The sequence below is a fragment of the Ranitomeya imitator genome, chromosome 9, assembly GCF_032444005.1.
Source record: "Ranitomeya imitator isolate aRanImi1 chromosome 9, aRanImi1.pri, whole genome shotgun sequence".
Classification (NCBI taxonomy): Eukaryota; Metazoa; Chordata; class Amphibia; order Anura; family Dendrobatidae; genus Ranitomeya; species Ranitomeya imitator.
In genome coordinates, this window is record NC_091290.1 from 89777440 (window position 1) to 89804851 (window position 27412).

The window sequence follows — 27412 nt, forward strand, 5'->3', positions numbered from 1 at the left end:
AAAATAAAGAATTTTTTTTTTTTCACTAAGGTTGGGGTAAGAACTAGGGTTAGGGTTAGGGGTAGGGTTAGGGTTAGGGGTAGGGTTAGGGTTAGGGGTAGGGTTAGGGGTAGGGTTAGGGCTAGGGGTAGGGGTAGGGTTAGGGGTAGGGTTAGGGCTAGGGTTAGGGCTAGGGTTAGGGTTTCGGTATGTGCACACGTATTCTGGTCCTATGCGGATTTTTCCGCAGCGGATTTGAAAAATCCACAGTGCTAAACCGCTGCCGATTTATCGTGGATTTACCGCGGTTTTTCTGCGCATTTCACTGCGGTTTTACAACTGCGATTTTCTATTGGAGCAGTTGTAAAACCGCTGCGGAATCCGCAGAAAGAAGTGACATGCTGCGGAATGTAAACCGCTGCGTTTCCGTGCAGTTTTTCCGCAGCATGTGTACAGCGATTTTTGGTTCCCATAGGTTCACATTGAACTGTAAACTCATGGGAAACTGCTGCGGATCCGCAGCGTTTTCCGCAGCGTGTGCACATACCTTTAGAATTAGGCTATGTGCACACGGTGCGGATTGGCCGCTGCGGATCCGCAGCAGTGTTCCATCAGGTTTACAGTACCATGTAAACATATGGAAAACCAAATCCGCTGTGCCCATGGTGCAGAAAATACCGCGCGGGAACGCTGCGTTGTATTTTCCGCAGCATGCCAATTCTTTGTGCGGATTCCGCAGCGTTTTACACCTGTTCCTCAATAGGAATCCACAGGTGAAATCCGCACAAAAAACACTGGAAATCCACGGTAAATCCACAGGTAAAACGCAGTGCCTTTTACCCGCGGATTTTTCAAAAATGATGCTGAAAAATCTCATACGAATCCGCAACGTTGGCACATAGCCTTAGAGTTGGGTTGGAATTAGGGTTGTGGTTAGGGTTAGGGGTGTGTTGGGGTTAGGGTTGTGGTTAGGGGTGTGTTGGGGTTAGGGTTGTGATTAGGGTTACGGCTACAGTTGGGATAAGGGTTAGGGGTGTGTTGGAGGTAGAATTGAGGGGTTTCCACTGTTTAGGCACTTCAGGGGGTCTCCAAACGCAACATGGCGCCACCATTGATTCCAGCCAATCTTGTATTCAAAAATTCAAATGGTGCTCCCTCACTTCCGAACCCCGACGTGTGCCCAAACAGTGGTTTACCCCCACATATGGGGTACCAGCATACTCAGGACAAACTGCACAACAATTACTGGGGTCCAATTTCTCCTGTTACCCTTGAGAAAATAAAAAATTGCTTGCTAAAACATCATTTTTGAGGAAAGAAAAATGATTTTTTATTTTCACGGCTCTGCGTTGTAAACGTCTGTGAAGCACTTGGGGGTTCAAAGTGCTCACCACATATCTAGATAAGTTCCTTGGGGGGTCTAGTTTCCAAAATGGGGTCACTTGTGGGGGGTTTCTACTGTTTAGGCACACCAGGGGCTCTGCAAACGCAACGTGACGCCCGCAGACCATTCCATCAAAGTCTGCATTTCAAAAGTCACTACTTCCCTTCTGAGCCCCCACGTGTGCCCAAACAGTGGGTTACCTCCACACATGGGGTATCAGCGTACTCAGGAGAAACTGGACAACAACTTTTGTGGTCCAATTTCTCCTGTAACCCTTGGGAAAATAAAAAATTCTGGGCTAAAAAATTATTTTTGAGGAAAGAAAACGTATTTATTATTTTCACGGCTCTGCGTTATAAACTTCTGTAAAGCACTTGGGGGTTGAAAGTGCTCACCACACATCTAGATAAGTTCCTTTGGGGGTCTAGTTTCCAAAATGGGGTCACTTGTGGGGGGTTTCTACTGTTTAGGCACACCAGGGGCTCTGCAAACGCAATGTGACGCCCGCAGACCATTCCATCAAAGTCTGCATTTCAAAAGTCACTACTTCCCTTCTGAGCCCCCACGTGTGCCCAAACAGTGGTTTACCCCCACACATGGGGTATCAGCGTACTCAGGAGAAACTGGACAACAACTTTTGTGGTCCAATTTCTCCTGTAACCCTTGGGAAAATAAAAAATTCTGGGCTAAAAAATTATTTTTGAGGAAAGAAAACGTATTTATTATTTTCACTGCTCTGTGTTATGAACTTCTGTGAAGCACTTGGGGGTTCAAAGTGCTCACCTCACATCTAGATAAGTTCCTTTCGGGGTCTAGTTTCCAAAATGGGGTCACTTGTGTGGGGTTTCTACTGTTTAGCCATATCAGGGGCTCTGCAAACGCAACGTGACGCCCACAGAGCATTCCATCAAAGTCTGCATTTCAAAACGTCACTACTTCACTTCCGAGCCCCAGCATGTGCCTAAACAGTGGTTTACCCCCACATATGGGGTATCAGCGTACTCAGGAGAAACTGGACAACAACTTTTGGGGTCAAATTTCTCCTGTTACCCTTGGGAAAATAAAAAATTGCGGGCTAAAATTCATTTTTGAGAAAATAATTTTTTTTTTTTATTTTCATGGCTCTGCGTTATAAACTTCTGTGAAGCACTTGAGGGTTCAAAGTGCTCACTACACATCTAGATTAGTTCCTTTGGGGGTCTAGTTTCCAAAATGGGGTAATTTGTGGGGGATCTCCAATGTTTAGGCACACAGGGGCTCTCCAAACGCGACATGGTGTCCGCTAATGATTGGAGATAATTTTCCATTTAAAAAGCCAAATGGCGTGCCTTCCCTTCTGAGCCCTGCCATGCGCCCAAACAGTGGTTTACCCCCACATATGGGGTATCTGCATACTCAGGACAAACTGGACAACAACATTTGTGGTCCAATTTCTCCTATTACCATTGGCAAAATAGGAAATTCCAGGCTAAAAAATCATTTTTGAGAAAAGAAAAATTATTTTTTATTTTCATGGCTCTGCATTATAAACTTCTGTGAAGCACCTGGGGGTTTAAAGTGCTCAGTATGCATCTAGATAAGTTCCTTGGGGGGTCTAGTTTCCAAAATGGGGTCACTTGTGGGGGAGCTCCATTGCATAGGCACACAGGGGCTCTCCAAATGCGACATGGTGTCCGCTAACAATTGGAGCTAATTTTCCATTCAAAAAGTTAAAAGGCGCGCCTTCCCTTCCGAGCCCTGCCGTGTGCCCAAACAGTGGTTTACCCCCACATATGAGGTATCGGCGTACTCGGGAGAAATTGCTCAACAAATTTTAGGATCCATTTTATCCTATTGCCCATGTGAAAATGAAAAAATTGAGGCGAAAATAAATTTTTTGTGAAAAAAAAGTACTTTTTCATTTTTACGGATCAATTTGTGAAGCACCTGAGGGTTTAAAGTGCTCACTAGGCATCTAGATAAGTTCCTTGGGGGGTCCAGTTTCCAAAATGGGGTCACTTGTGGGGGAGCTCCAATGTTTAAGCACACAGGGTCTCTCCAAACGCGACATGGTGTCCGCTAACGATGGAGATAATTTTTCATTCAAAAAGTCAAATGGCGCTCCTTCCCTTCCGAGCCTTACCATGTGCCCAAACAGTGGTTTACCCCCACATGTGAAGTATCGGTGTACTCAGGAGAAATTGCCAAACAAATTTTAGGATCCATTTTATCCTGTTGTCCATGTGAAAATGAAAAAATTGAGGCTAAAAGAATTTTTTTGTGAAAAAAAAGTACTTTTTCATTTTTACGGATCAATTTGTGAAGCACCTGGGGGTTTAAAGGGCTCACTATGCATCTAGATAAGTTCCTTGGGGCGTCTAGTTTCCAAAATGGGGTCACTTGTGGGGGAGCTCCAATTTTTAGGCACACGGGGGCTCTCCAAATGTGACATGGTGTCCGCTAAAGAGTGCAGCCAATTTTTCATTCAAAAAGTCAAATGGCGCTCCTTCCCTTCCAAGCCCTGCCGTGCGCCCAAACAGTGGTTTACCCCCACATATGAGGTATCAGCGTACTCAGGACAAATTGGACAACAACGTACGTGGTTCAGTTTCTCCTTTTACCATTGGGAAAATAAAAAAATTGTTGCTGAAAAATCATTTTTGTGACTAAAAAGTTAAATGTTCATTTTTTCCTTCCATGTTGCTTCTGCTGCTGTGAAGCACCTGAAGGGTTAATAAACTTCTTGAATGTGGTTTTGTGCACCTTGAGGGGTGCAGTTTTTAGAATGGTGTCACTTTTGGGTATTTTCAGCCATATAGACCCCTCAAACTGACTTCAAATGTGAGGTGGTCCCTAAAAAAAATGGTTTTGTAAATTTCGTTGTAAAAATGAGAAATCGCTGGTCAAATTTTAACCCTTATAACTTCCTAGCAAAAAAAAATTTTGTTTCCAAAATTGTGCTGATGTAAAGTAGACGTGTGGGAAATGTTATTTATTAACTATTTTGTGTCACATAACTCTCTGGTTTAACAGAATAAAAATTCAAAATGTGAAAATTGCGAAATTTTCAAAATTTTCGCCAAATTTCCGTTTTTATCACAAATAAACACAGAATTTATTGACCTAAATTTACCACTAACATGAAGCCCAATATGTCACGAAAAAACAATCTCAGAACCGCTAGGATCCATTGAAGCGTTCCTGAGTTATTACCTCATGAAGGGACACTGGTCAGAATTGCAAAAAACGGCAAGGTCTTTAAGGTCAAAATAGGCTGGGTCATGAAGGGGTTAATGTACGGTATCTATTTATCTATCTATCTGCAGTGGCATGTTAAAGTTTGGGCACCCCTGGTCAAAATTACTGTTATTGTGAACAATTAAGCAAGTTGAAGATGAAATGATCTCTAGAAGATCTAAAGTTAAAGATGACACAATTCCTTTGTATTTTAGACAAATATATATGTAGAAATTTTTTACATTTTAAAAATTACAAAAGATACATTGGTCTATGCAAAAGCTTGGGCACTCTCGGAGGTTTGTGCTTCTGATAACTTTGACCAAGGTTTCAGACCTTACATAACCTGTTAGGGTATGTGCACACGTTGCGGAAAGGTGTGCGGATTTTTCCTCACTGATTTTGGTAAATCCACAGGAAATCCGCCTGCGGATTTACTGCATTTTTTGTGCAGATTCCACCTGCGGATTTACGCCTGCAGATTCCTATTGAGGAGCAGGTGTAAACCGTTGCGGAATCCGCACAAATAATTTAATGGGGATAAATGTAAGGTTATGCACTTGGGTAGAAGTAATAAGATGTATAATTATGTGCTTAATTCTAAAACTCTGGGCAAAACCGTCAATGAAAAAGACCTGGGAGTATGGGCGGATGACGACAAACTCCTATTCAGTGGCCAGTGTCAGGCAGCTGCTACAAAGGCAAATAAAATAATTGGATGCATTAAAAGAGGCATAGATGCTCATGAGGAGAACATAATTTTACCTCTATACAAGTCACTGGTTCAACCACACTTAGAATATTGTGCACAGTTCTTGTCTCCGGCATATAAGAAAGACATAGCTGAACTGGAGCGGGTGCAGAGAAGAGCGACCAAGGTTATTAGAGGACTGGGGGGTCTGCAATACCAAGATAGGTTATTACACTTGGGGCTATTTAGTTTGGATAAACAAAGACTAAGGGGTGATCTTATTTTAATGTATAAATATATGAGGGGACAGTACAAAGACCTTTCTGATGATCCTTTTAATCATAGACCTGAAACAGGGACAAGGGGGCATCCTCTACGTCTGGAGGAAAGAAGGTTTAAGCATAATAACAGACGCGGATTCTTTACTGTAAGAGCAGTGAGACTATGGAACTCTCTGCCGTATGATGTTGTAATGAGTGATTCATTACTAAAATTAAAGAGGGGACTGGATGCCTTTCTTTAAAAGTATAATGTTACAGGGTATATATACTAGATTCCTTGATAGGGCGTTGATCCAGGGAACTAGTCTGATTGCCGTATGTGGAGTCGGGAAGGAATTTTTTTCCCCAATGTGGAGCTTACTCTTTGCCACATGGTTTTTTTTTGCCTTCCTCTGGATCAACATGTTAGGGCATGTTAGGTTAGGCTATGGGTTGAACTAGATGGACTTATAGTCTTCCTTCAACCTTAATAACTTTGTAACTATGTAATTGACATGCTGCGAAATAAACAACACTGCGATTCTACGTGTTTTTTTCCGCAGCATATGCACTGCGGATTTTATTTTCCATAGGTTTACATGGTGCTGTAAACTTATGAAAAACTGCTGCAGCAATATCCGTAGCGTGTGCACATAGCCTTAGGGTTATGGCTTATGCTTATTCACTATCACCGTTAGGAAAGGCCAAGTGATGCAAATTTCCCAGTTTTATAAAAACCCAGCCTCCTCTAACCTTGTGCCAAAAAAACAGAAGTCATGGGTTCTTCTAAAAAGCTGCCTAGCACTCTGAAAATGAAAACAGTGGAGTCCCACAAAGCAGAAGAAGGCCATAAGATAGCAAACCATTTTCATGTTGCCCTTTCCTCAGTTCGAAATGTAATTAAGAAATGGCAGTTAACAGGAACAGTATAAGTCACGATAAGGTCTGGAACCAAGCAGAATTTCAGCGAGAGCTGTTTGTAGGATTGCTAGAAACCTTGCCTAATCAGAACTCCAGATTGACTGCAAAAGACCTTCAGATAGATTTAGCAGACTCTGGAGTTTTGGTACATTGTTCTACAGTTCAGAGACACCTGCACAAATATGGCCTTCATGGAAGAGTCATCAGAAGAAAACCTCTCCTACATCCTCACCATAACATTCAGCTTCAGAAGTATGCAAAAGAACACCTAAACAAGCCTGATGCAATTTGGAAACAAGTCCTGTAGACCGATGAGGTTAAAATAGAAAAAGGGGCACAGAATCTCAGGAAAAGAACATTATGCAACCATTAACCCCTTCATGACATGCCCCGTACTAGTACGGCGTATGTCGTGTCTCCCCCTTTGATGTGGGCTCCGGCGGTGAGCCCAATTTAAAGTTGCGACATGTCAGCTGTTTTGTACAGCTGACATGTGCGCGCAATAGTGGCAGGTGGAATCGTGATCCACCTGCCGCTATTAACCAGTTAAATGCCGCTGTCAAACGCTGACAGCGGCATTTAACTACCACTTCCGGCTACGTGGATGGAAATGCGCGCATCGACGACCCCTTCACATGATCGGGTGGTCAGCGATGCTTCGGCATAGTAACCAGAGGTCTCCTTAAGACCTCTATGGTTACTGTTGTCGGCTTGCTGTGAGCGCCACCCTATATGATGATCGCTGCTATGTAGCAGAGCCGATCAGGCTATGCCAGCTTCTAGCCTCCCATGGAGGCTATTGAAGCATGGCAAAAGTTAAAAAAATATCTTTTAAAAGATATGGAAAAAAAATATATAAAAGTTTAAATCACCCCCCTTTCACCCCATCCAAAATAAAACAAAAAAAAAATGAAACCTACACACATTTGGCATCGCCGCTTTCAGAATCGCCCGATCTATCAATAAAAAGAAAGCATTAACCCGATCGCTAAACAGCGTAGCGAGAAAAAAATTTAAACCCCCACAATTACGTTTTTTTGGTCGCCGCGACATTGCATTAACATGCAATAATGGGCAATCAAACGAACGTATCTGCACAAATGGTATCATTAAAAACGTCAGCTCGGCACGCAAAAAAAAAGCCCTCACCTGACCCGAGATCCCGAAAAATGGAGACGCTATGGGTATCGGAAAATGGCACAATTTTTATTTTTTTTAGCAAAGTTTTGAAATTTTGTTTCACCACTTAGATCAAAAATAACCTTGGCATGTTTGGTACTCGTAATGACCTGGAGAATCACAATGGCAGGTCAGTTTTAGCATTTGGTGAACCTAGCAAAAAAGCCAAACAAAAAACGTGTGGGATTGCACTTTTTTTGCAATTTCACCACACTTGGAATTTTTTCCCCGTTTTCTAGTTCAAGACATGGTAAATCCAATGGAGTCGTTCAAAAGTACAACTCATCCCGCAAAAAATAAGCCCTCACATGGCCATATTGACGGAAAAATAAAAAAGTTATGGCTCTGGGAAGGAGGGGAGCGAAAAATGAAAACGCAAAAACAAAAAAGGCCTGCGTCTTGAAGGGGTTAAGCATGGGGGTGGATCAATCATGCTTTGGGGTTGTGTTGCAGCCAATGACAAGGGGATCGTGTCACAGTTGTGGGATGAATGTACTGTATTCAGTGAAATTGCAACAAATTCTTGATGCAAACATAACAACATCTGTAGAAAGGCTGAAGTGGAAAAGAGGATGGTGTCTAAAAATGGATAATGAACAGACATCTGTCTGTCAGTCTGTCTTCCAATCTGTGTCTATCGTATCCATCCATCTCATCGTATCCATCCATCTCATATTTATTGGCTATGGTAGGTGCTCACTACTAATGTGATATTTCCTCTGGGTTCAGTTATGTTAATTCTGTTCTGTGCATTCTAGCTGTCACTGAAGAGATTATGCAAAGCAGTAAATCCTCACTGGAAGGCTGTGACTGTTTAAGTGGACACTTAACAATTTCCCTGTAGGCAAAAAAAATCAATATGTAGCTGAGAAAATCCGCAGGAAAGGAAAAGCATTTAATGGGAACCTGTCACCTGAATTTGGCGGGACCGGTTTTCGGCATTTGGGCGGAGTTTTGGGGTGTTTGATTCACCCTTTCCTTACCCGCTGGCTGCATGCTGGCCGCAATATTGGATTGAAGTTCATTATCTGTCCTCCGTAGTACACGCCTGCGCAAGGCAAGGAATCAAACACCTGAAAACTCCGCCCATATGACCGAAAACCGGTCCCGACAAATTCAGGTGACAGGTTCCCTTTAATTCATTTGTTACAATGGTACCGTAATGTTTTCTTTGCGCCTTGTTCACAATATAATGCTCTCCCTGACACATATGTACGGTAGTTTATTCAGATAAGGACCAGGTCACTTATTTCTGTTGCTGCTTCCAGGAACCATTTAGCGGTCCTTTTGGTTACACCATATGCACCACCAGGAACTAAATATCATGACAATGACCATGTGGAGGACATCCCAGTGAAATAATTGACTTGAGTGGATGACATTGCAGTGATTTGTCAATCCTTCCTGCCCATCCAAATGAATGCTTCTTCATTGGTTCCTGAGACATTGGTCATTTCACCTTAAGTGTCTTACCTACTTTTCCCCTAACCCTACAGCCTAATGATAAAAAGATTTGTGTGCATTCAGAGGATATCAATAAAATACCACCTCGCACTGAGTAACGTTTCAGTTATTTTTTTAGTACATGGGAATTCTGGTCTATAGTTGATTCCCTTTAATGCGCATTATAATAATATACTTATTATTCTGTGCGGATGATATTTAGTGACATGCTGTATATTGAATACTGTGCTGCATACATTGCATTAAACTTTTTGATGATTATATTGTAGACGGAACCTGAAATGATTGAAGAAACAAATATTGATCGAGTGAAACAATCCAGGACGTATATTAAATCTCATCAAGCTAAAGGCCACTCTGAGACATCCACCTTGAGCTCCCAGCCATCTATTGATGAGGTCCGGCAGCAGATGCACATGTTGTTGGAGGAAGCCTTTAGTTTGGCGTCTGCAGGACATGGAGGACCTAAACGCCAAGCAGATCCATACGGCTCAGTTCAGCATATTCCATATACAGAAGTTGTAACCAGTGCCCCTGGTACAATGGCACGACCGCGGATGCAGTGGGTACCGACGTATGGCCCAGAGATGTATCAATATAGTCTGCCCAGACCTGTAAGTCACTATGATGGTTATGAAATGTATTCATCTTGATTTTGTGCAAGAAAAATACAGATGGCTTTATTATTTGTAATGTTTTTGCAAGTTGGAAATCTATTTTAGGTACAAAGACCTAAACATTATGTATAACAGAGACACATAAGGGCACACACCAATATAAATTATAAAAATATATATACAGTAATATAAAATATATGATATATTATAGTGATAACCTCAAGTGCCCAGTGGTAAAGAGTTGAAACCATTTAAAAGAGAGACTAAAGAAATCCCCAAAAGAACGGACTATTATACAGATACCGGACAAGATATATTCAATAAAAAATTGCCTTTATTAAATTAAATGGATAGTGGCAAACAGTAATACTAAAAAGAGACGTGCACTCATCTGGAACATTCATAAAAAAAAAAATGTATATTATATATGTATATAATGTGATGACCATAAAATCATTAAAACAGATGCAGGACCCCAAAGATCACATAAAGTATATATACAGTACAGACCAAAAGTTTGGACACGCCTTCTCATTTACAGATTTTTCTGTATTTTCATGACTATGAAAATTTTACATTCACACTGAAGGCATCAAAACTATGAATTAACACATGTGGAATTATATACTTAACAAAAAAGTGTGAAACAACTAAAAATATGTCTTATATTCTAGGTTCTTCAAAGTAGCCACCTTTTGCTTTGATGACTGCTTTGCACACTCTTGGCATTCTCTTGATGAGCTTCAAGAGGTAGTCATCGGAAATGGTCTTCCAACAATCTTGAAGGAGTTCCCAGAGATGCTTAGCACTTGTTGGCCCTTTTGCCTTCACTCTGCGGTCCAGCTCACCCCAAACCATCTCGATTGGGTTCAGGTCTGGTGACTGTGGAGACCAAGTCATCTGGCATAGCACCCCATCACTCTCCTTCTTGGTCAAATAGCCCTTACACAGCCTGGAGGTGTGTTTGGGGTCATTGTCCTGTTGAAAAATAAATGATGGTCCACCTAAACGCAAACCTGATGGAATAGCATGCTGCTGCAAGATGCTGTGGTAGCCATGCTGGTTCAGTATGCCTTCAATTTTGAATAAATCCCCATCAGTGTCACGAGCAAAGCACCCCCACACCATCACACCTCCTCCCCCATGCTTCACGGTGGGAACCAGGCATGTAGAGTCCATCCGTTCACCTTTTCTGCGTCGCACAAAGACACGGTGGTTGGAACCAAAGATCTAAAATTTCCACTCATCAGACCAAAGTACAGATTTCCATTGGTCTAATGTCCATTCCTTTTGTTCTTTAACCAAAACAAGTCTCTTCTGCTTGCTGCCTGTCCTTAGCAGTGGTTTCCTAGCAGCTATTTTACCATTAAGGCCTGCTGCACAAAGTCTCCTCTTAACAGTTGTTGTAGAGATGTGTCTGTTGCTAGAACTCAGTGTGGCATTGACCTGGTCTCTAATCTGACCTGCTGTTAACCTGCGATTTCTGAGGCTGGTGATTTGGATAAACTTATCCTCAGAATCAGAAGTGACTCTTGATCTTCCTTTCCTGGGGCGGTCCTCATGTGAGCCAGTTTCTTTGTAGCGCTTGATGGTTTTTGCAACTGCACTTTTGGCCACTTTCAAAGTTTTCCCAATTTTTTGGACTGATTGACCTTCATTTCTTAAAGTAATGATGGCCACTCGTTTTTCTTTACTTAGCTGCTTTTTTCTTGCCATAATGCAAATTCTAACAGTCTATTCAGTAGGACTATCAGCTGTGTATCCACCAGACTTCTGCTCAACACAACTGATGGTCCCAACCCCATTTATAAGGCAAGAAATCCCACTTATTAAACCTGACAGGGCACACCTGTGAAGTGAAAACCATTCCCGGTGACTACCTCTTGAAGCTCATCAAGAGAATGCCAAGAGTGTGTAAAGCAGTCATCAAAGCAAAAGGTGGCTACTTTGAAGAACCTAGAATATAAGACATATTTTCAGTTGTTTCACACTTTTTTGTTAAGTATGTAATTCCACATGTGTTAATTCATAGTTTTGATGCCTTCAGTGTGAATTAACAATTTTCATAGTCATGAAAATACAGAAAAATCTTTAAATGAGAAGGTGTGTCCAAACTTATGATCTGTACTGTATATATATATATATATATATATATATATACAGTATATATATATATATATATACATAAAAACACATATATTTGCGATCATATAGGGAGCCCCCAAAGAAGGTGAACACAGAAAAATATTTTATATAAAAATAACAATGACAATAATGACACAAGTGCCAAGGTTATTGAATAAAGTAGCCACAAGTGAATTGCAAGAGCCAAAATGTGAGTATATTATTATAATAAAAATGGGCATAAATTGGTTATAAAAAAAACTTACTCTATTTAGAAGGCTGGCCAAGTTTAACAAAACCAAACTAATTAGTGCAGATCCATACCGGATCACTCACAGTGCACAATGTGCAAAGAAGGGTGAAAAGGATAGTGAAAAAAATTTGGGGCCATATACCTTTAAGGTCCGGGATCACAGATATGCGCACACATACCAGCATACCAGGGTAGTCAGAGACTAAACATAGCCAGTGATTTAATAATACGGTATATCTTTTTGGGACAGTTGGGTAACAGCCAATATGGCTGCCATTATTCTCTCCTCCTGGGGTTGCCTGCGGTATTCACATATGGCTTCCATTACATTCTCCTCCTGGGATTGCCTATGGTACTCACATATGACTGCCATTACATTCTCCTCCTGGGATTGCCTATGTTATTCACATATGACCCCCATTACATTCTCCTCCTGGGATTGCCTATGTTATTCACATATGACGGCCATTACATTCTCCTCCTGGGGTTGCCTATGGTATTCACATATGACTGCCATTACGTTCTTCTCCTGGGGTTGCCTGCGGTATTCACATATGACGGTCATTACATTCTCCTCCTGGGATTGCCTCTGGTATTCACATATGATCGCCATTACATTCTCTCCTCCTGGGGTTGCCTGCGGTATTCACATATGGCTTCCATTACATTCTCCTCCTGGGATTGCCTATGGTACTCACATATGACTGCCATTACATTCTCCTCCTGGGATTGCCTATGGTACTCACATATGACTGCCATTACATTCTCCTCCTGGGATTGCCTATGTTATTCACATATGACCCCCATTACATTCTCCTCCTGGGATTGCCTACAATATTCACATATGACGGCCATTACGTTCTCCTCCTGGGGTTACCTACAATATTCACATATGACGGCCATTACATTCTCCTGGGGTTGCCTACAGTATTCACATATGATGGCCATTACGTTCTTCTCTTGGGGTTGCTTACAATATTCACATATGATGGCCATTACGTTCTTCTCTTGGGGTTGCCTACAATATTCACATATGACGGCCATTATGTTCTCCTCCTGAGGTTGCCTACAGTATTCACATATGACGGCCATTACGCTTTCCTCCTGGGGTTGCCTACGGTATTCACATATGACGGTCATTACGTTCTTCTCAAGGGGTTGCCTGCGGTATTCACATATAACTGCCATTACGCTTTCCTCCTGGGGTTGCCTACGGTATTCACATATGAGGGCCATTACGCTCTCCTCCTGGTGTTGCCTATGGTATTCACATATGAGGGCCATTACACTCTCCTCCTGGGGTTGCCTGCGGTATTCACATATGACTACCATTACGCTCTCCTCCTGGGGTTGACTACGGTATTCACATATCAGGGCCATTACGCTCTACTCCTGGTGTTGCCTATGGTATTCACATATGAGGGCCATTACACTCTCCTCCTGGGGTTGCCTACGGTATTCACATATGAGGGCCAGTACGCTCTCCTCCTGGGGTTGCCTGTGGTATACACATATAACTACCATTACGCTCTCCTCCTGGGGTTGCTTACGGTATTCACATATGATGGCCATTACGTTCTCTTCCAGGGGTAGCCTGCGGTATTCACATATGACGCCCATTATGTCCTCCTCCAGGGGTTGCCTGCGGTATTCACATATGACGCCCATTACGTTCTCCTCCAGAGGTTGCCTACGATATTCACATATGAGGGCAAGTACGCTCTCCTCCTGGGGTTGCCTGCGGTATTCACATATGACGCCCATTATGTTCTCCTCCAGGGGTTGCCTGCGGTATTCACATATGATGGTGGATCTAGTTGTAAATTGCTGGTTAGTACTAACACCATTGGATGACAAACCACTGATATATATATCTTTGACTGCAAGGTAGCCAGAGTGGTAATTGTTATGTAATGCTGCAAAAGAGCAAACAAGACATGCCGCCTGATGTGGGCACCACTTTGTGCAGGTGTCATGTCCCTTCTTCTACACAAAGTACAACGATACAGTCCCTCTAGTAAAAAAGAGACCCATAACTAGATCTTGAAGGAGTATTTACAGTGGCTTGTAAAAGTTTGGACATCCCTGGTCAAAATTACTATTATTGCGAACAGTTAAGCATTGAAGATGAAATAATCTGTAAAAGGCCTAAAGTTAAAAATGACATGTTTCCTTTGTATTTTAGGCAAAACAAAAAAAATTATATATATATATATATATATATATATATATATATATATATATATATATATATATATATATATATATATATATACACTGTACATATTCTCTCATATTCTAATTCTCTTAATCTCCTGGCTCTTACTGAAACCTGGATCCAGCAGTCAGACACCACTGCTGCTGCTGCTCTTTCATATGGTGGACTACACTTTTCTCATACCCCAAGATCAGACAACAGAGCAGGTGGAGGCGCTGGCCTGCTCCTTTCACCCAAATGTACTTTCCAAGTTATCCCCCAAGTACCCTCACTTGTCTTCCCTTCCTTTGAGGTCCATGTGGTCAGACTCTACGTCCCCTTCTCCATGCGAGTGGCGGTGGTGTATCGTCCTCCCGGCCCCTCTCATCAGTTCCTGGATCACTTTGCCACCTGGCTTCCACACTTTCTCTCTTGTGACACCCCCACCCTTATCATGGGTGATTTCAACATCCCCATTGCCTCTCCCCTCTCCCCATCTGCTTCTCACCTTTTATCTCTATCTTCCTCTTTTGGCCTCTCGCAGCATACTAACTCTCCAACACATGAAGATGGAAACTCCCTTGACTTGGTCTTCTCCCGACTTTGCTCAGTGGATGATTTCACAAACTCCCCTCTCCCGCTCTCTGACCACAACCTTCTTTCATTCTCTATCAAGAACTGCCATCCTGCTCAGGTCACCCCCACTTTCCACACTTATAGAAACATACAGGCCATTAACACCCAGAAACTTATGAAGAACTTGCAGTCCTCATTGGCCCCTATCTCCTCCATCTCATGTCCTGATTCTGCATTGAAGCATTACAATGAAACCCTGCAAAGTGCTCTGGATGAAGCTGCTCCTCCTATACATAAAACAACTCGGCACAGACGGCAACAACCGTGGCACACGCTGCAAACACGTTTCCTGCAGCGGTGCTCCAGGTGCGCAGAACGTCTGTGGAGAAAATCTAATCTACCCGAAGATTTCATCCATTATAAGTTCATGCTAAAGACATACAATTCTGCCCTTCACCTCTCCAAACAAACCTACTTCAACACCCTCATCACCTCCCTGTCCAATAACCCTAAACGCCTCTTTGACACGTTCCAGTCCCTACTCTACCCAAGAGAGCAGGCCCCAACCACGGATCTCCGTGCTGACGATCTGGCCAATTACTTCAAAGAAAAAATTGACCACATTCGACAGGAAATCATCTCCCAATCTCTTCATACCATGCACTGTCCTCCCTCCCCCACTGCATCTAGTTCACTCTCTGACTTTGAAGCAGTTACAGAAGAAGAAGTAAGCAGGCTCCTTGCATCTTCTCACCCGACCACTTGCACCAGTGACCCCATTCCATCACATCTCCTCCAGTCCCTTTCCCCGGCTGTCACCTCTCACCTAACAAAAATATTCAACCTTTCCCTCACTTCCGGTATTTTTCCCTCCTCATTTAAGCATGCCATCATACATCCATTACTTAAAAAACCATTCCTCGATCAAAACTGTGCCGCTAATTATAGACCTGTCTCTAATCTTCCCTTCATCTCTAAACTCCTCGAACGCCTGGTCCACTCCCGTCTTACCCGCTATCTCTCAGATAACTCTCTTCTCGACCCTCTTCAATCTGGCTTCCGCTCTTTACACTCTACTGAAACTGCCCTCACTAAAGTCTCTAATGACCTACTAACAGCTAAATCTAATGGTCACTACTCCATGCTAATTCTCTTGGATCTCTCTGCAGCATTTGACACTGTGGATCATCAGCTCCTCCTCACTATGCTCCGCTCCATCGGCCTCAAGGACACCGTTCTCTCCTGGTTCTCCTCCTATCTCTCTGACCGATCCTTCACTGTATGTTTTGCTGGTTCCTCCTCCTCTCACCTTCCCCTTACTGTTGGGGTTCCTCAAGGATCAGTCCTAGGCCCCCTACTCTTCTCGTTGTATACTGCCCCTATTGGACAAACAATCAGTAGATTTGGTTTCCAGTACCATCTCTATGCTGACGACACCCAATTATACACTTCTTCTCCTGATATCACACCGACCTTTTTAGAAAACACCAGTGATTGTCTTACCGCTGTCTCTAACATCATGTCCTCCCTCTATCTGAAACTAAACCTGTCAAAAACTGAACTCCTCGTGTTCTCTCCCTCTACTAACCTACCTTTGCCTGACATTGCCATCTCCGTATGCGGTTCCACCATTACTCCAAAGCAACATGCCCGCTGCCTTGGGGTCATCCTTGATTCTGACCTTTCATTCACCCCCTACATCCGATCACTGGCTCGCTCTTCTTACCTGCATCTCAAAAACATTTCTAGAATTCGCCCTTTTCTTACTTTCGACTCTGCAAAAACTCTGACTGTTTCACTTATTCATTCTCGTCTGGACTATTGTAACTCTCTACTAATCGGCCTCCCTCTTGCAAAACTCTCCCCTCTCCAATCTGTCCTGAATGCTGCAGCCAGGATCATATTCCTCACCAACCGTTACACCGATGCCTCTACCCTGTGCCAGTCATTACACTGGCTACCCATCCACTCCAGAATCCAGTACAAAACTACTACCCTCATCCACAAAGCACTCCATGGCTCAGCACCACCCTACATCTCCTCCCTGGTATCAGTCTACCACCCTACCCGTGCCCTCCGCTCCGCTAATGACCTCAGGTTAGCATCCTCAATAATCAGAACCTCCCACTCCCGTCTCCAAGACTTTACACGTGCTGTGCCGATTCTTTGGAATGCACTACCTAGGTTAATACGATTAATCCCCAATCCCCACAGTTTTAAGCGTGCCCTAAAAACTCATTTGTTCAGACTGGCCTACCGCCTCAATGCATTAACCTAACGATCCCTGTGTGGCCTATTTATAATAAAAAAAAAAAAAAAAAAGGTTCCTCGCATCATGTTCTCATACACTTTGTGCAGTATTAGCCCTCTGTGTCTGTACTGCTACATACTTAGGCAGGTAACTGGTTCATGCAGCTTTACATGAACACCTGAGCCTTACACTATAGCTGGTCCGAATAACTAAAGCAATTGTTACCATCCACCTCTCGTGTCTCCCCTTTTCCCCATAGTTTGTAAGCTTGCGAGCAGGGCCCTCACTCCTCTTGGTATCTATTTTGAACTGTGATTTCTGTTATGCTGTAATGTCTATTGTCTGTACAAGTCCCCTCTATAATTTGTAAAGCGCTGCGGAATATGTTGGCGCTATATAAATAAAAATTATTATTATTATTACATATATATATGTACTAGATGGAGGCCCGATTCTAACGCATCGAGTATTCTAGAAAGCACAGCCACGTAGTATATAACACAGCCCACGTAGTATATTGCAGAGCCACGTAGTATATAACACAGCCCACGTAGTATATTGCAGAGCCACGTAGTATATAACACAGCCCACACAGTATATAACACAGCCCACACAGTATATACAGTTAGGGCCAGAAATATTTGGACAGTGACACAAGTTTTGTTATTTTAGCTGTTTACAAAAACATGTTCAGAAATACAATTATATATATAATATGGGCTGAAAGTGCACACTCCCAGCTGCAATATGATAGTTTCCACATCCAAATCGGAGAAAGGGTTTAGGAATCATAGCTCTGTAATGCATAGCGTCCTCTTTTTCAAGGGACCAAAAGTAATTGGACAATGGACTCTAAGGTCTGCAATTAACTCTGAAGGCGTCTCCCTCGTTAACCTGTAATCAATGAAGTAGTTAAAAGGTCAGGGGTGGATTTCAGGTGTGTGGTTTTGCATTTGGAAGCTGTTGCTGTGAGCAGACAACATGCGGTCAAAGGAACTCTCAATTGAGGTGAAGCAGAACATCCTGAGGCTGAAAAAAAAGAAAAAATTCATCAGAGAGATAGCAGACATGCTTGGAGTAGCAAAATCAACAGTTGGGTACATTCTGAGAAAAAAGGAATTGACTGGTGAGCTTGGGAACTCAAAAAGGCCTGGGCGTCCACGGATGACAACAGTGGTGGATGATCACCGCATACTTAATTTGGTGAAGAAGAACCCGTTCACAACATCAACTGAAGTCCAGAACACTCTCAGTGAAGTAGGTGTATCTGTCTCTAAGTCAACAGTAAAGAGAAGACTCCATGACAGTAAATACAAAGGGTTCACATCTAGATGCAAACCATTCATCAATACCAAAAATAGACAGGCCAGAGTTAAATTTGCAGAAAAACACCTCAAGAAGCCAGCTCAGTTCTGGAAAAGTATTCTATGGACAGATGAGACAAAGATCAACCTGTACCAGAATGATGGGAAGAAAAAAGTTTGGAGAAGAAAGGGAACGGCACATGATCCAAGGCACACCACATCCTCTGTAAAACATGGTGGAGGCAACGTGATGGCATGGGCATGCATGGCTTTCAATGGCACTGGGTCACTTGTGTTTATTGATGACATAAGAGCAGACAAGAGTAGCCGGATGAATTCTGAAGTGTACCAGGATATACTTTCAGCCCAGATTCAGCCAAATGCTGCAAAGTTGATTGGACGGCGCTTCATAGTACAGATGGACAATGACCCCAAGCATACAGCCAAAGCTACCCAGGAGTTCATGAGTGCCAAAAAGTGGCACATTCTGCAATGGCCAAGTCAATCTCCAGATCTAAACCCAATTGAGCATGCATTTCACTTGCTCAAATCCAGACTTAAGACGGAAAGACCCACAAACAAGCAAGACCTGAAGGCTGCGGCTGTAAAGGCCTGGCAAAGCTTTAAGAAGGAGGAAACCCAGCGTTTGGTGATGTCCATGGGTTCCAGACTTAAGGCAGTGATTGCCTCCAAAGGATTTGCAACAAAATATTGAAAATAAAAATATTTTGTTTGGGTTATGTTTATTTGTCCAGTTACTTTTGACCTCCTAAAATGTGGAGTGTTTGTAAAGAAATGTGTACAATTCCTACATTTTCTATCAGATATTTTTGTTCAACCCTTCAAATTAAACGTTACAATCTGCACTTGAATTCTGTTGTAGAGGTTTCATTTCAAATCCAATGTGGTGGCATGCAGAGCCCAACTCGCGAAAATTGTGTCACTGTCCAAATATTTCTGGCCCTAACTGTAACACAGCCACGTAGCATATAGCATAGCCATGTAGTATATTGCACAGCCACGTAGTATATTGCACAACCATGTAGTATATAACACAGCCCACGCAGTATATAACACAGCCCATGCAGTATATAACACAGGCCACGCAGTATATAACACAGCCCACGCAGTATATAACACAGCCCACGCAGAATATATCATAGCCACGTAGCATATAACACAGCTCACGTAGTATATAGTATAGCCCACGTAGTATATTGCACAGCCACGTAGTATATTGCACAACCATGTAGTATATAACACAGCCCACGCAGTATATAACACAGCCCATGCAGTATATAACACAGGCCACGCAGTATATAACACAGCCCACGCAGTATATAACACAGCCCACGCAGAATATATCATAGCCACGTAGCATATAACACAGCTCACGTAGTATATAGCATAGCCCACGTAGTATATAGCATAGCCACGGAGTATATACCATAGCCACGTAGTATATTGCACAGCTACGTAGTATATTGCACAGCCACGTAGTATATAACACAGCCAACGCAGTATATAACACAGCCACGTAGTATATAGCACAGTGTTGTAGTATATAACACAGCCCAAGCAGTATATAACACAGGCGGCACAGTATATAACACAGCCCACGCAGTATATAGCAATGTGGGCACCATATCCCTGTTAAAAAAAAAAAACAATTAAAATAAAAAATAGTTATATACTCACCTTCCATCTGCCCCTGGATCCAGCCGAGGCCTTTACGATACTCCTCGTGACATTCCGTTCCCAGTAATTCCTAGCGGCAATAACCCATGATCATGTAGCAATGCCACGTGATCTCGGGGCATTGCCACAATGCATTTTGGGGACCGGAGCGGGAAAGGCTGCGGCGGTCTTCGGAAGGTGAGAATATAATGTTTTTTTGTTTTTTTTTAAATTATTTTGAACATCATATCTTTTTACTATTGATGCTGCATAAAGTTAGTCCAGGAAGGTGGCTAACTGGTTGCGCCTGGCCGGGCGCGACCAATCAACGAAGCGTGATTTAAATCCGTCACTGATTGGTCGCGGCCAGGTGTGATCAATTAGTGATGCGGTGTTTAAATCCCGCATCAATGTCGCTGATTGGTTGTGGCTGGCTGGGCGCGACAAATCAGCGAAGTGGTGTTTAAATCCCGTGCCAATGTCGCTCCCGTGCCAATCAGCGAAATGGTTGGACCGGAGCATTGCCAGGAGCAGGAAAAGCTGCCATGGACGCCAGAACTGCTGCCATGGTCGCGCTGACTGGAGGGGAGTAGGGAGGGGGCACTGACTGGAGGAGAGTAGGGAGGAGCCAATTCGCGGCCGGACTAAGCCTGCTGGCCACGATCAATCAGCGATGTGGGATTTCCATTACAGACAGACAGAAAAAATAGACTGAAGTACCCCTTAGACGATTATATAGATAGATAACTTTTTTTCATTGTAAAAATTTCAAAAAGTCAAATGGGTCAATGCAAAAGTTTGGGCACCGTTGGAGATTTGTGTGCTCAGATGATAAACTTGTTAGGCCGGCGTCACACTCAGCGTAGGGAAATACGGTCCATTTTTTACGGCCGTAATACGCAGAAATGTTCCCAAAATAGTGATCCGTATGTCATCCGTAGGCAGGGTGTGTCAGCTGTAGCGTGGCTAAAGGTTGTATAGTCGACGGGAGATATGTGTCACATAGGTGGCTTGTCGCTGTAACATAACCCTACCTATCTATGTGTATTTCAGGACCTGTGGTGATGTCATAACCACATGTCTAATCATGTGATGGGTTCCTGGGTGTAGTTAGTCCTATAAAAGAAAGCCTAATGTTTAACACAGGAGATGTGTGTGGAGGTGAAACCCCCCAGAGTGTGTTAAGGCTCCAGGACTGAGCCTGAAGGACTGGACACTTGTTTTTCTTTTCCTGAGCTAAAGGCTATTTGCTTTCTGTTATTTTGCTATGTGGTTTATGGAGAAATAAACCCTGTGAACTTTTAAAGGAACGTGCCTCCTGAGTGTCAGCCGTCGCACCTGAGTGAGTGAAACCCCTACAATTGGTGGTAGACATTCGGGCAGCGTTCCCAGCGGAGACGTAAGTCTATTATTGAATGTCCTGGGTCAAGTCTGTTGCAAGTCAGCAAGCATTGCCGGGGAAAATGGAGGACCTTCCGAAACACTTGGTCCAGTCGCAGTCACAGCAGCAAGAGACCAACAGGCTGTTGATGCAGCAGATACAACAGAGCCTGCAAGAGCAATGGCAGCAGATGCAGCTTCTGGCAACCGCCATCCAGGGCAAGACGAGCACCCCAACCCCAGGTCTGGCTGATGATACCCACGTCCGGAAGACGGTAAGACGCCCATTACAGAAAATGACCCCCGGGATGATGTTGAGGCCTTCCTGACGGTATTTGAGAGGGTCGCTGAGAGGGAAAAACTTCCGCCAGAGCAGTGGGCAGAGGTACTGGCGCCATACCTGACGGGAGAACCCCAGAAGGCATACTAAGACTTGAACTTGCAAGATGCCAAGGAGTATCACAAGTTGAAAGCCGAGATTCTCTCACGTTTGGGGGTGACACTGACTCAGGGCACAGCGAATTCACTCTTGGGCCTATCACCGGGACAAACCGCCTCACTCCCAAATGTTTGATCTGTTGCACCTGGTCCAGAAATGGCTGCAGCCAGAGTCATCTACACCTGCACAGGTGGTAGAACGAGTGATGATGGATCGGTTTGTGCATTCCCTCCCGAGGCCCATACAGACTTGGGTTGCCCAGGGTGATTCCCAGAATGCCGACGAGCTGATCGGACTTGTTGAGAGATGCCAAGGGTTGGAAGGCTCCTGCGGGAGGCAGGCTATGCCGTACTGGGGGTCCCAGAAGGGGGCTGAGTGCCAAAAAGGGGCGGGGCGTCCAAGGCCACAAAGGGCGGGGGAGGTGGTGCCCAAGGTCCCTACCGGTGATATTATTTGTTGGAGGTGCCACGGGCCAGGACATATAGCTGCCCGTTGTTCCCAGACCACTGAGCAGATGGACTGCACCATGGGACGCCGTAGTTCATACTATGCATATCCAGCCTGCAGTGTGAACTCTCCGCCCAACGAGGGGCCTCATGTGTGTCCCGCAAAGGTGAACGGTCGAGCAGTAACGGCGCTGTTAGACTCGGGGAGCTTAGTGACCCTGGTGAGGGCCACTTTTCCTCTCCACCTGCTCCCGGGAAAGAAAGTCGGTGTGTGATGCATACATGGTGATGCAAAGGACTACCCTATGGCCAGGGTGGACATTGAAACGGCATGTGGCACTGAGTCCCATGTAGTCGGCGTCGTTCGGGACTTGTTGCACCCTATAATTATTGGCCGGGATTTCTGTTTGTTTTGGGATTTGTGGGGAAAAGGTTCTGAGCTCCCTAGCAAGAGTAGGGAACCAATGAACCCTAAAAAGGTGTCGCCACACACAGAGACAGACAGGTTTCCTTTTTGTGTTCTGGTTGAGGATGAGGAGGAAGTGTCCCCTGCATCTGACATTCTGGAGTTAGAGGTAACCGGAGAAAATTTTGGGACAGCCCAACATAGGGACACCACTCTGAGGGAAGCCTTTAAGAATGTTACAGTTATTAATGGGGTTGTACAGGAGCCGGGGGCAGACACAAGATTTCCCTATTTTCCAATGAGTGGGGAGTTGTACCGGGTCACGAAAATAAGGGAGGAGTTGGTAGAGCGCAGTTGGTAGTGCCGGGTCCATATAGACGGAAGGTGTTGGACATGGCCCATTCACACATATTGGGTGGACACCTAAGGGTGGAAAAAATGCAGGAAGGGGTTGTGCAGAGGTTCTATTGGCCTGGGTGTAACCGGGAAATAGTGGACTATTGCAGGTCCTGCCCTACATGTCAGCTAACTGCTCCCACTCCTCATTTCTGGAGCCCCCTTGTGCCATTGCCTATTATTGAGGTGCCATTTGAGAGAATTGCCATAGACTTGGTCGGTCCCTTAGTTAAATCAGCCCGGGGCCATCAGTATATACTAGTCATCCTGGACTATGCCACACGCTATCCTGAGGCAATTCCCCTGAGAAATTCTTCCTCGAAGAGTATAGCCCGCGAGTGGGTCCATGTGTTTTCCTGGACAGGTCTGCCGAAGGAGATCCTGACTGACCAGGGGACACCTTTCATGAGCAAGGAGATGAGGCAGTTATGCAAAGTCCTGAAAATCTCCCAGTTGAGGACCTCGGTGTACCATCCCCAGTCAGATGGCCTTGTTGAGAGATTTAACAAGACACTGAAGAGCATGCTGAGAAAAGCTATAGAGAAAGACGGTAGAGACTGGGACTGTCTCTTACCATATCTGATGTTTTCCATTCGTGAAGTTCCACAGGCCTCCACAGGGTTCTCACCGTTTGAGCTTCTGTATGGCCGACATCCACGAGGACTCCTGGATATAGCCAAGGAAACCTGGGAAGCCAAAGTCACGCCCCACAGAAGCGTCAATGAGCATGTGGGCCTGATGCAGCAGAGGATTGCAAAGGTGATGCCTATCGTGAAAGAAAACCTCCTCCAGGCACAAGGTAAGGTGAGGTAAACTATAAAATTCACCAACCAGGAAGACGAAAACCAATTCAAGTGTACCATGTCAACCTCATCAAGCCGTGGCAAGATAGAGAGCCGGCAGTAGCTCCATCTTTGCTAAGCAACCCAGAAGGTGAGGTTGGAGGCGTTACTATAGCGGAGACGCTATTGAAGGCCCAGAAACAGCAGTACCGGGAGTTACTCCAGAAAAACAGGGACCTGTTTTCAGAGTTGCCAGGATACACGAAGGTCATAGAGCACGAGGTCCTAACAGAGCCACATGTGCGGGTGAACGTGAAGCCCTACTGAATTCCTGAGGCCTGTCGTGAAATAATCTCCAAAGAGGTGGAGCGTATGTTGAAGCTTGGAGTCATTGAGGAATCCAAGAGCGGTTAGTCGAGCCCAATTGTCCTGGTCCCAAAACCTGATGGGGAGTGGAGGTTTTGTAATGACTATCGGAAGTTGAATGAGGTCTCCAAGTTCGACGCGTATTCCATACCTCGCGTTGATGAGCTCATCGAAAAGCTTGGGCACGCCAGGTATATAACCACCTTGGATTTGACGAAGGGGTATTGGCAGATCCCCATGGCACAGGAAGCCAAGGAGAAGACAGCGTTTTCTACACCAGATGGATGCTTCCAGTATGTCTGGATGCCGTTTGGCCTACAGGGAGCTCCGGTGACCTTTCAGAGGGCTATGGATAGAGTCCTTGCACCCCATAAGCCATACGCTGCTGTGTACCTGGACGATACCGTCATCTTTAGCCCGGACTGGGAGAGTCATCTGGAAAAAGACCAGTGTTTGATGCTCTAAGAGAGGCGGGGTTTACAATAAACCCGAAGAAGTGTGCCTTGGGTAAGGAAGAAGCTAAGTACCTAGGCTATATAGTGGGTCGTGGAGAAATAAAACCCCAAATCAGTAAAGTGGAGGCAATTCAAACATGGCCAAAGCCACTCTCCAAAAAGCAAGTTAAAGCCTTTCTGGGGATCGTGGTATATTACAGGAGATTCATCCCAAACTTTGCCACGGTGGCTGCGCCTCTGACTGATCTGCGAAAGGGGACGAAATCAGTAATGGTTAAATGGTCCGAAGAGACAGAGTCAGCCTTCCAAGAAATGAAAGAGGCTCTGTGTAAGCAACCCGTTCTGATGGCCCCAAATTTTAAGAAAGAGTTTATTCTTCAAACAGATGCCTCAGATGTTAGGGTAGGAGCAGTCCTTTCCCAAAAGCTACATGGAGAGGAGCATCCTGTTCTCTATCTGAGCAGGAAACTGTCCTCGTCTGAAAAGAATTACTCAGTCGTAGAGAAGGAGTGTTTGGCCATAAAGTGGGCGGTGGACACGTTACGGTACTATCTGCTGGGACGTAAATTTAGACTGATATCCGACCATGCCCCACTTAGATGGATGAGAGAAACGAAGGGTAGAAATGTTAGGGTCACCCGTTGGTTCTTAGCCCTGCAGGACTTCAATTTCCATGTGGAACATAGGGCCGGGAAGCTGCACGGTAATGCTGATGCCCTATCAAGAATCCCTTGTCTAGTGGTAGAAAGTACCAAGCCCCACGGCTTTAGGCAGAGGGGGGAGTTATGTAGCATTGCTAAAGGTTGTATAGTCGACGGGAGATATGTGTCACATAGGTGGCTTGTCGCTGTAACATAACCCTACCTATCTATCTGTATTTCAGGACCTGTGGTGATGTCATAACCACATGTATAATCATGTGATGGGTTCCTGGGTGTGGTTAGTCCTATAAAAGAAAGGCTAATGTTTAACACAGGAGATGTGTATGGAGGTGAAACCCTCCAGAGTGTGTTGAGGCTCCAGGACTGAGTCTGAAGGACTGGGCACTTGTTTTTCTTTTCCTGAGCTAAAGGCTATTTGCTTTCTGTTATTTTGCTATGTGGTTTATGGAGCAATAAACCCTGTGAACTTTTAAAGGAACGTGCTTACTGAGTATCAGCCTTCGCACGTGAGTGAAACCCCTACACAGCGTATTTTGCGCATTTGATCCTCCGTATGTAATCTGTATGGCATCCGTACTGCGAGATTTTCTCGCCGGCTTGCAAAACGGACATACAGTGGATCCATGGGCTCAAATATTCATTGAAACATATACTGTATATATATATCTACTATATAAAGCTGAATGTGTGTGTGTGTGTGTGTGTGTGTATGTCCGGGATTGGCATCTGCACCGTCGCAGCTACAGCCACAAAATTTTGCACAGTCACACGTCTGGACCCCGAGAGTGTCATAGGCTATGTTGTGAGGCGAAATTTTAACCCTGCGCGTTCCAATTCACCAAACAATTTTGCCGCTATCTACATATTGGGGAAAAGTGAAAGGAAAAGTGTTGGAGGCAAATTGACAGCTGCCAGATGTGAACAAGGGGGACTTAAAGAGTGAGAGCGATGGTGCCAAAGAGTATATACCGTACAGTTTCTAAGGTGGGGCCCCGACATGGGATACTCACCACACACGGGGATATGAACACACACACAAAAGGCGCCACACACTACCACGTGCTTGAACACATATACCACCCTCAGCACACATTTCACCACACATACACCAACCTCGCCACAGAAAAGTCGAAACACAAAAGTCGCCGCTCAAAACTCGCCACGCGCAAAACTCGCCACATGCAAAAACTAGGCTCACGCAAAACTCGCCACAAGTGCAAAACTCACCTCATGGAAAACTCGCCACACGCAAAACTTGCACACGCGGAAAAATTGCCACATGCACAAAATTTACAACACATGCAAAAGTTGCCTCACACAAAACTTGCACATACTCAAAAGGCACCACACATAAAACTCGCCACCTGCAAAACTCGCCATGCGCAAAACTTGCAGCACACAAGTTGCTACACTAACCTGTCACATGCAACTCGACACACAAAAAGTTGCTACACGCATGTTGCCACACAAAACTCATCTCACAAAAGTCGCTACATGCATGTCGGCACACACAACTCAACACACAAAACTTGACAAACGAAACTCGCCCTAAAACACACACAAGTCTGGTATTATCCTTCAAAAATAAAAATCTGATTAATAAGCAGACAAACTACAAGAGCAACAAATGTACCATATAGGAAATACGGCAGCTGTCAGTCACATGACCTGTCTATTATGTGTATGTGTGAGCTAATATATACTGCCAGGGGGAGGGCTTCCTGTTGGCTGGGGATTTATCAGGCTGCCAATTTATCTTACATATACTCAGGTAAAAATACTGAGCAAATAACGTGTGAACGAGGTCTAATACAGGAGATGACACAGGTATATACTATATACAGGGGAGATGACACACAGATATATACTATATACAGGAGAGATGACACACAGGTATATACTATATAGAGAAGGAGATGACATACAGGTACATACTATATACAGTAGGAGATGACACACAGGTATATACTATATACAGGAGGAGATG

At 44.2% G+C, this 27412-nt stretch overlaps 1 protein-coding gene across 1 annotated transcript in view; it reads left to right on the forward strand.

The window, feature by feature from the left end:
* KIAA1549L (KIAA1549 like) overlaps positions 1 to 27412 on the forward strand; it is a 738873-nt gene that overhangs the window by 641248 nt on the left and 70213 nt on the right. Inside the window, exon 17 of the mRNA XM_069739753.1 lies at positions 9364 to 9708. Coding sequence (XP_069595854.1) covers positions 9364 to 9708 — 345 coding nt within the window. The remainder of the gene's footprint in view (positions 1 to 9363; positions 9709 to 27412) is intronic.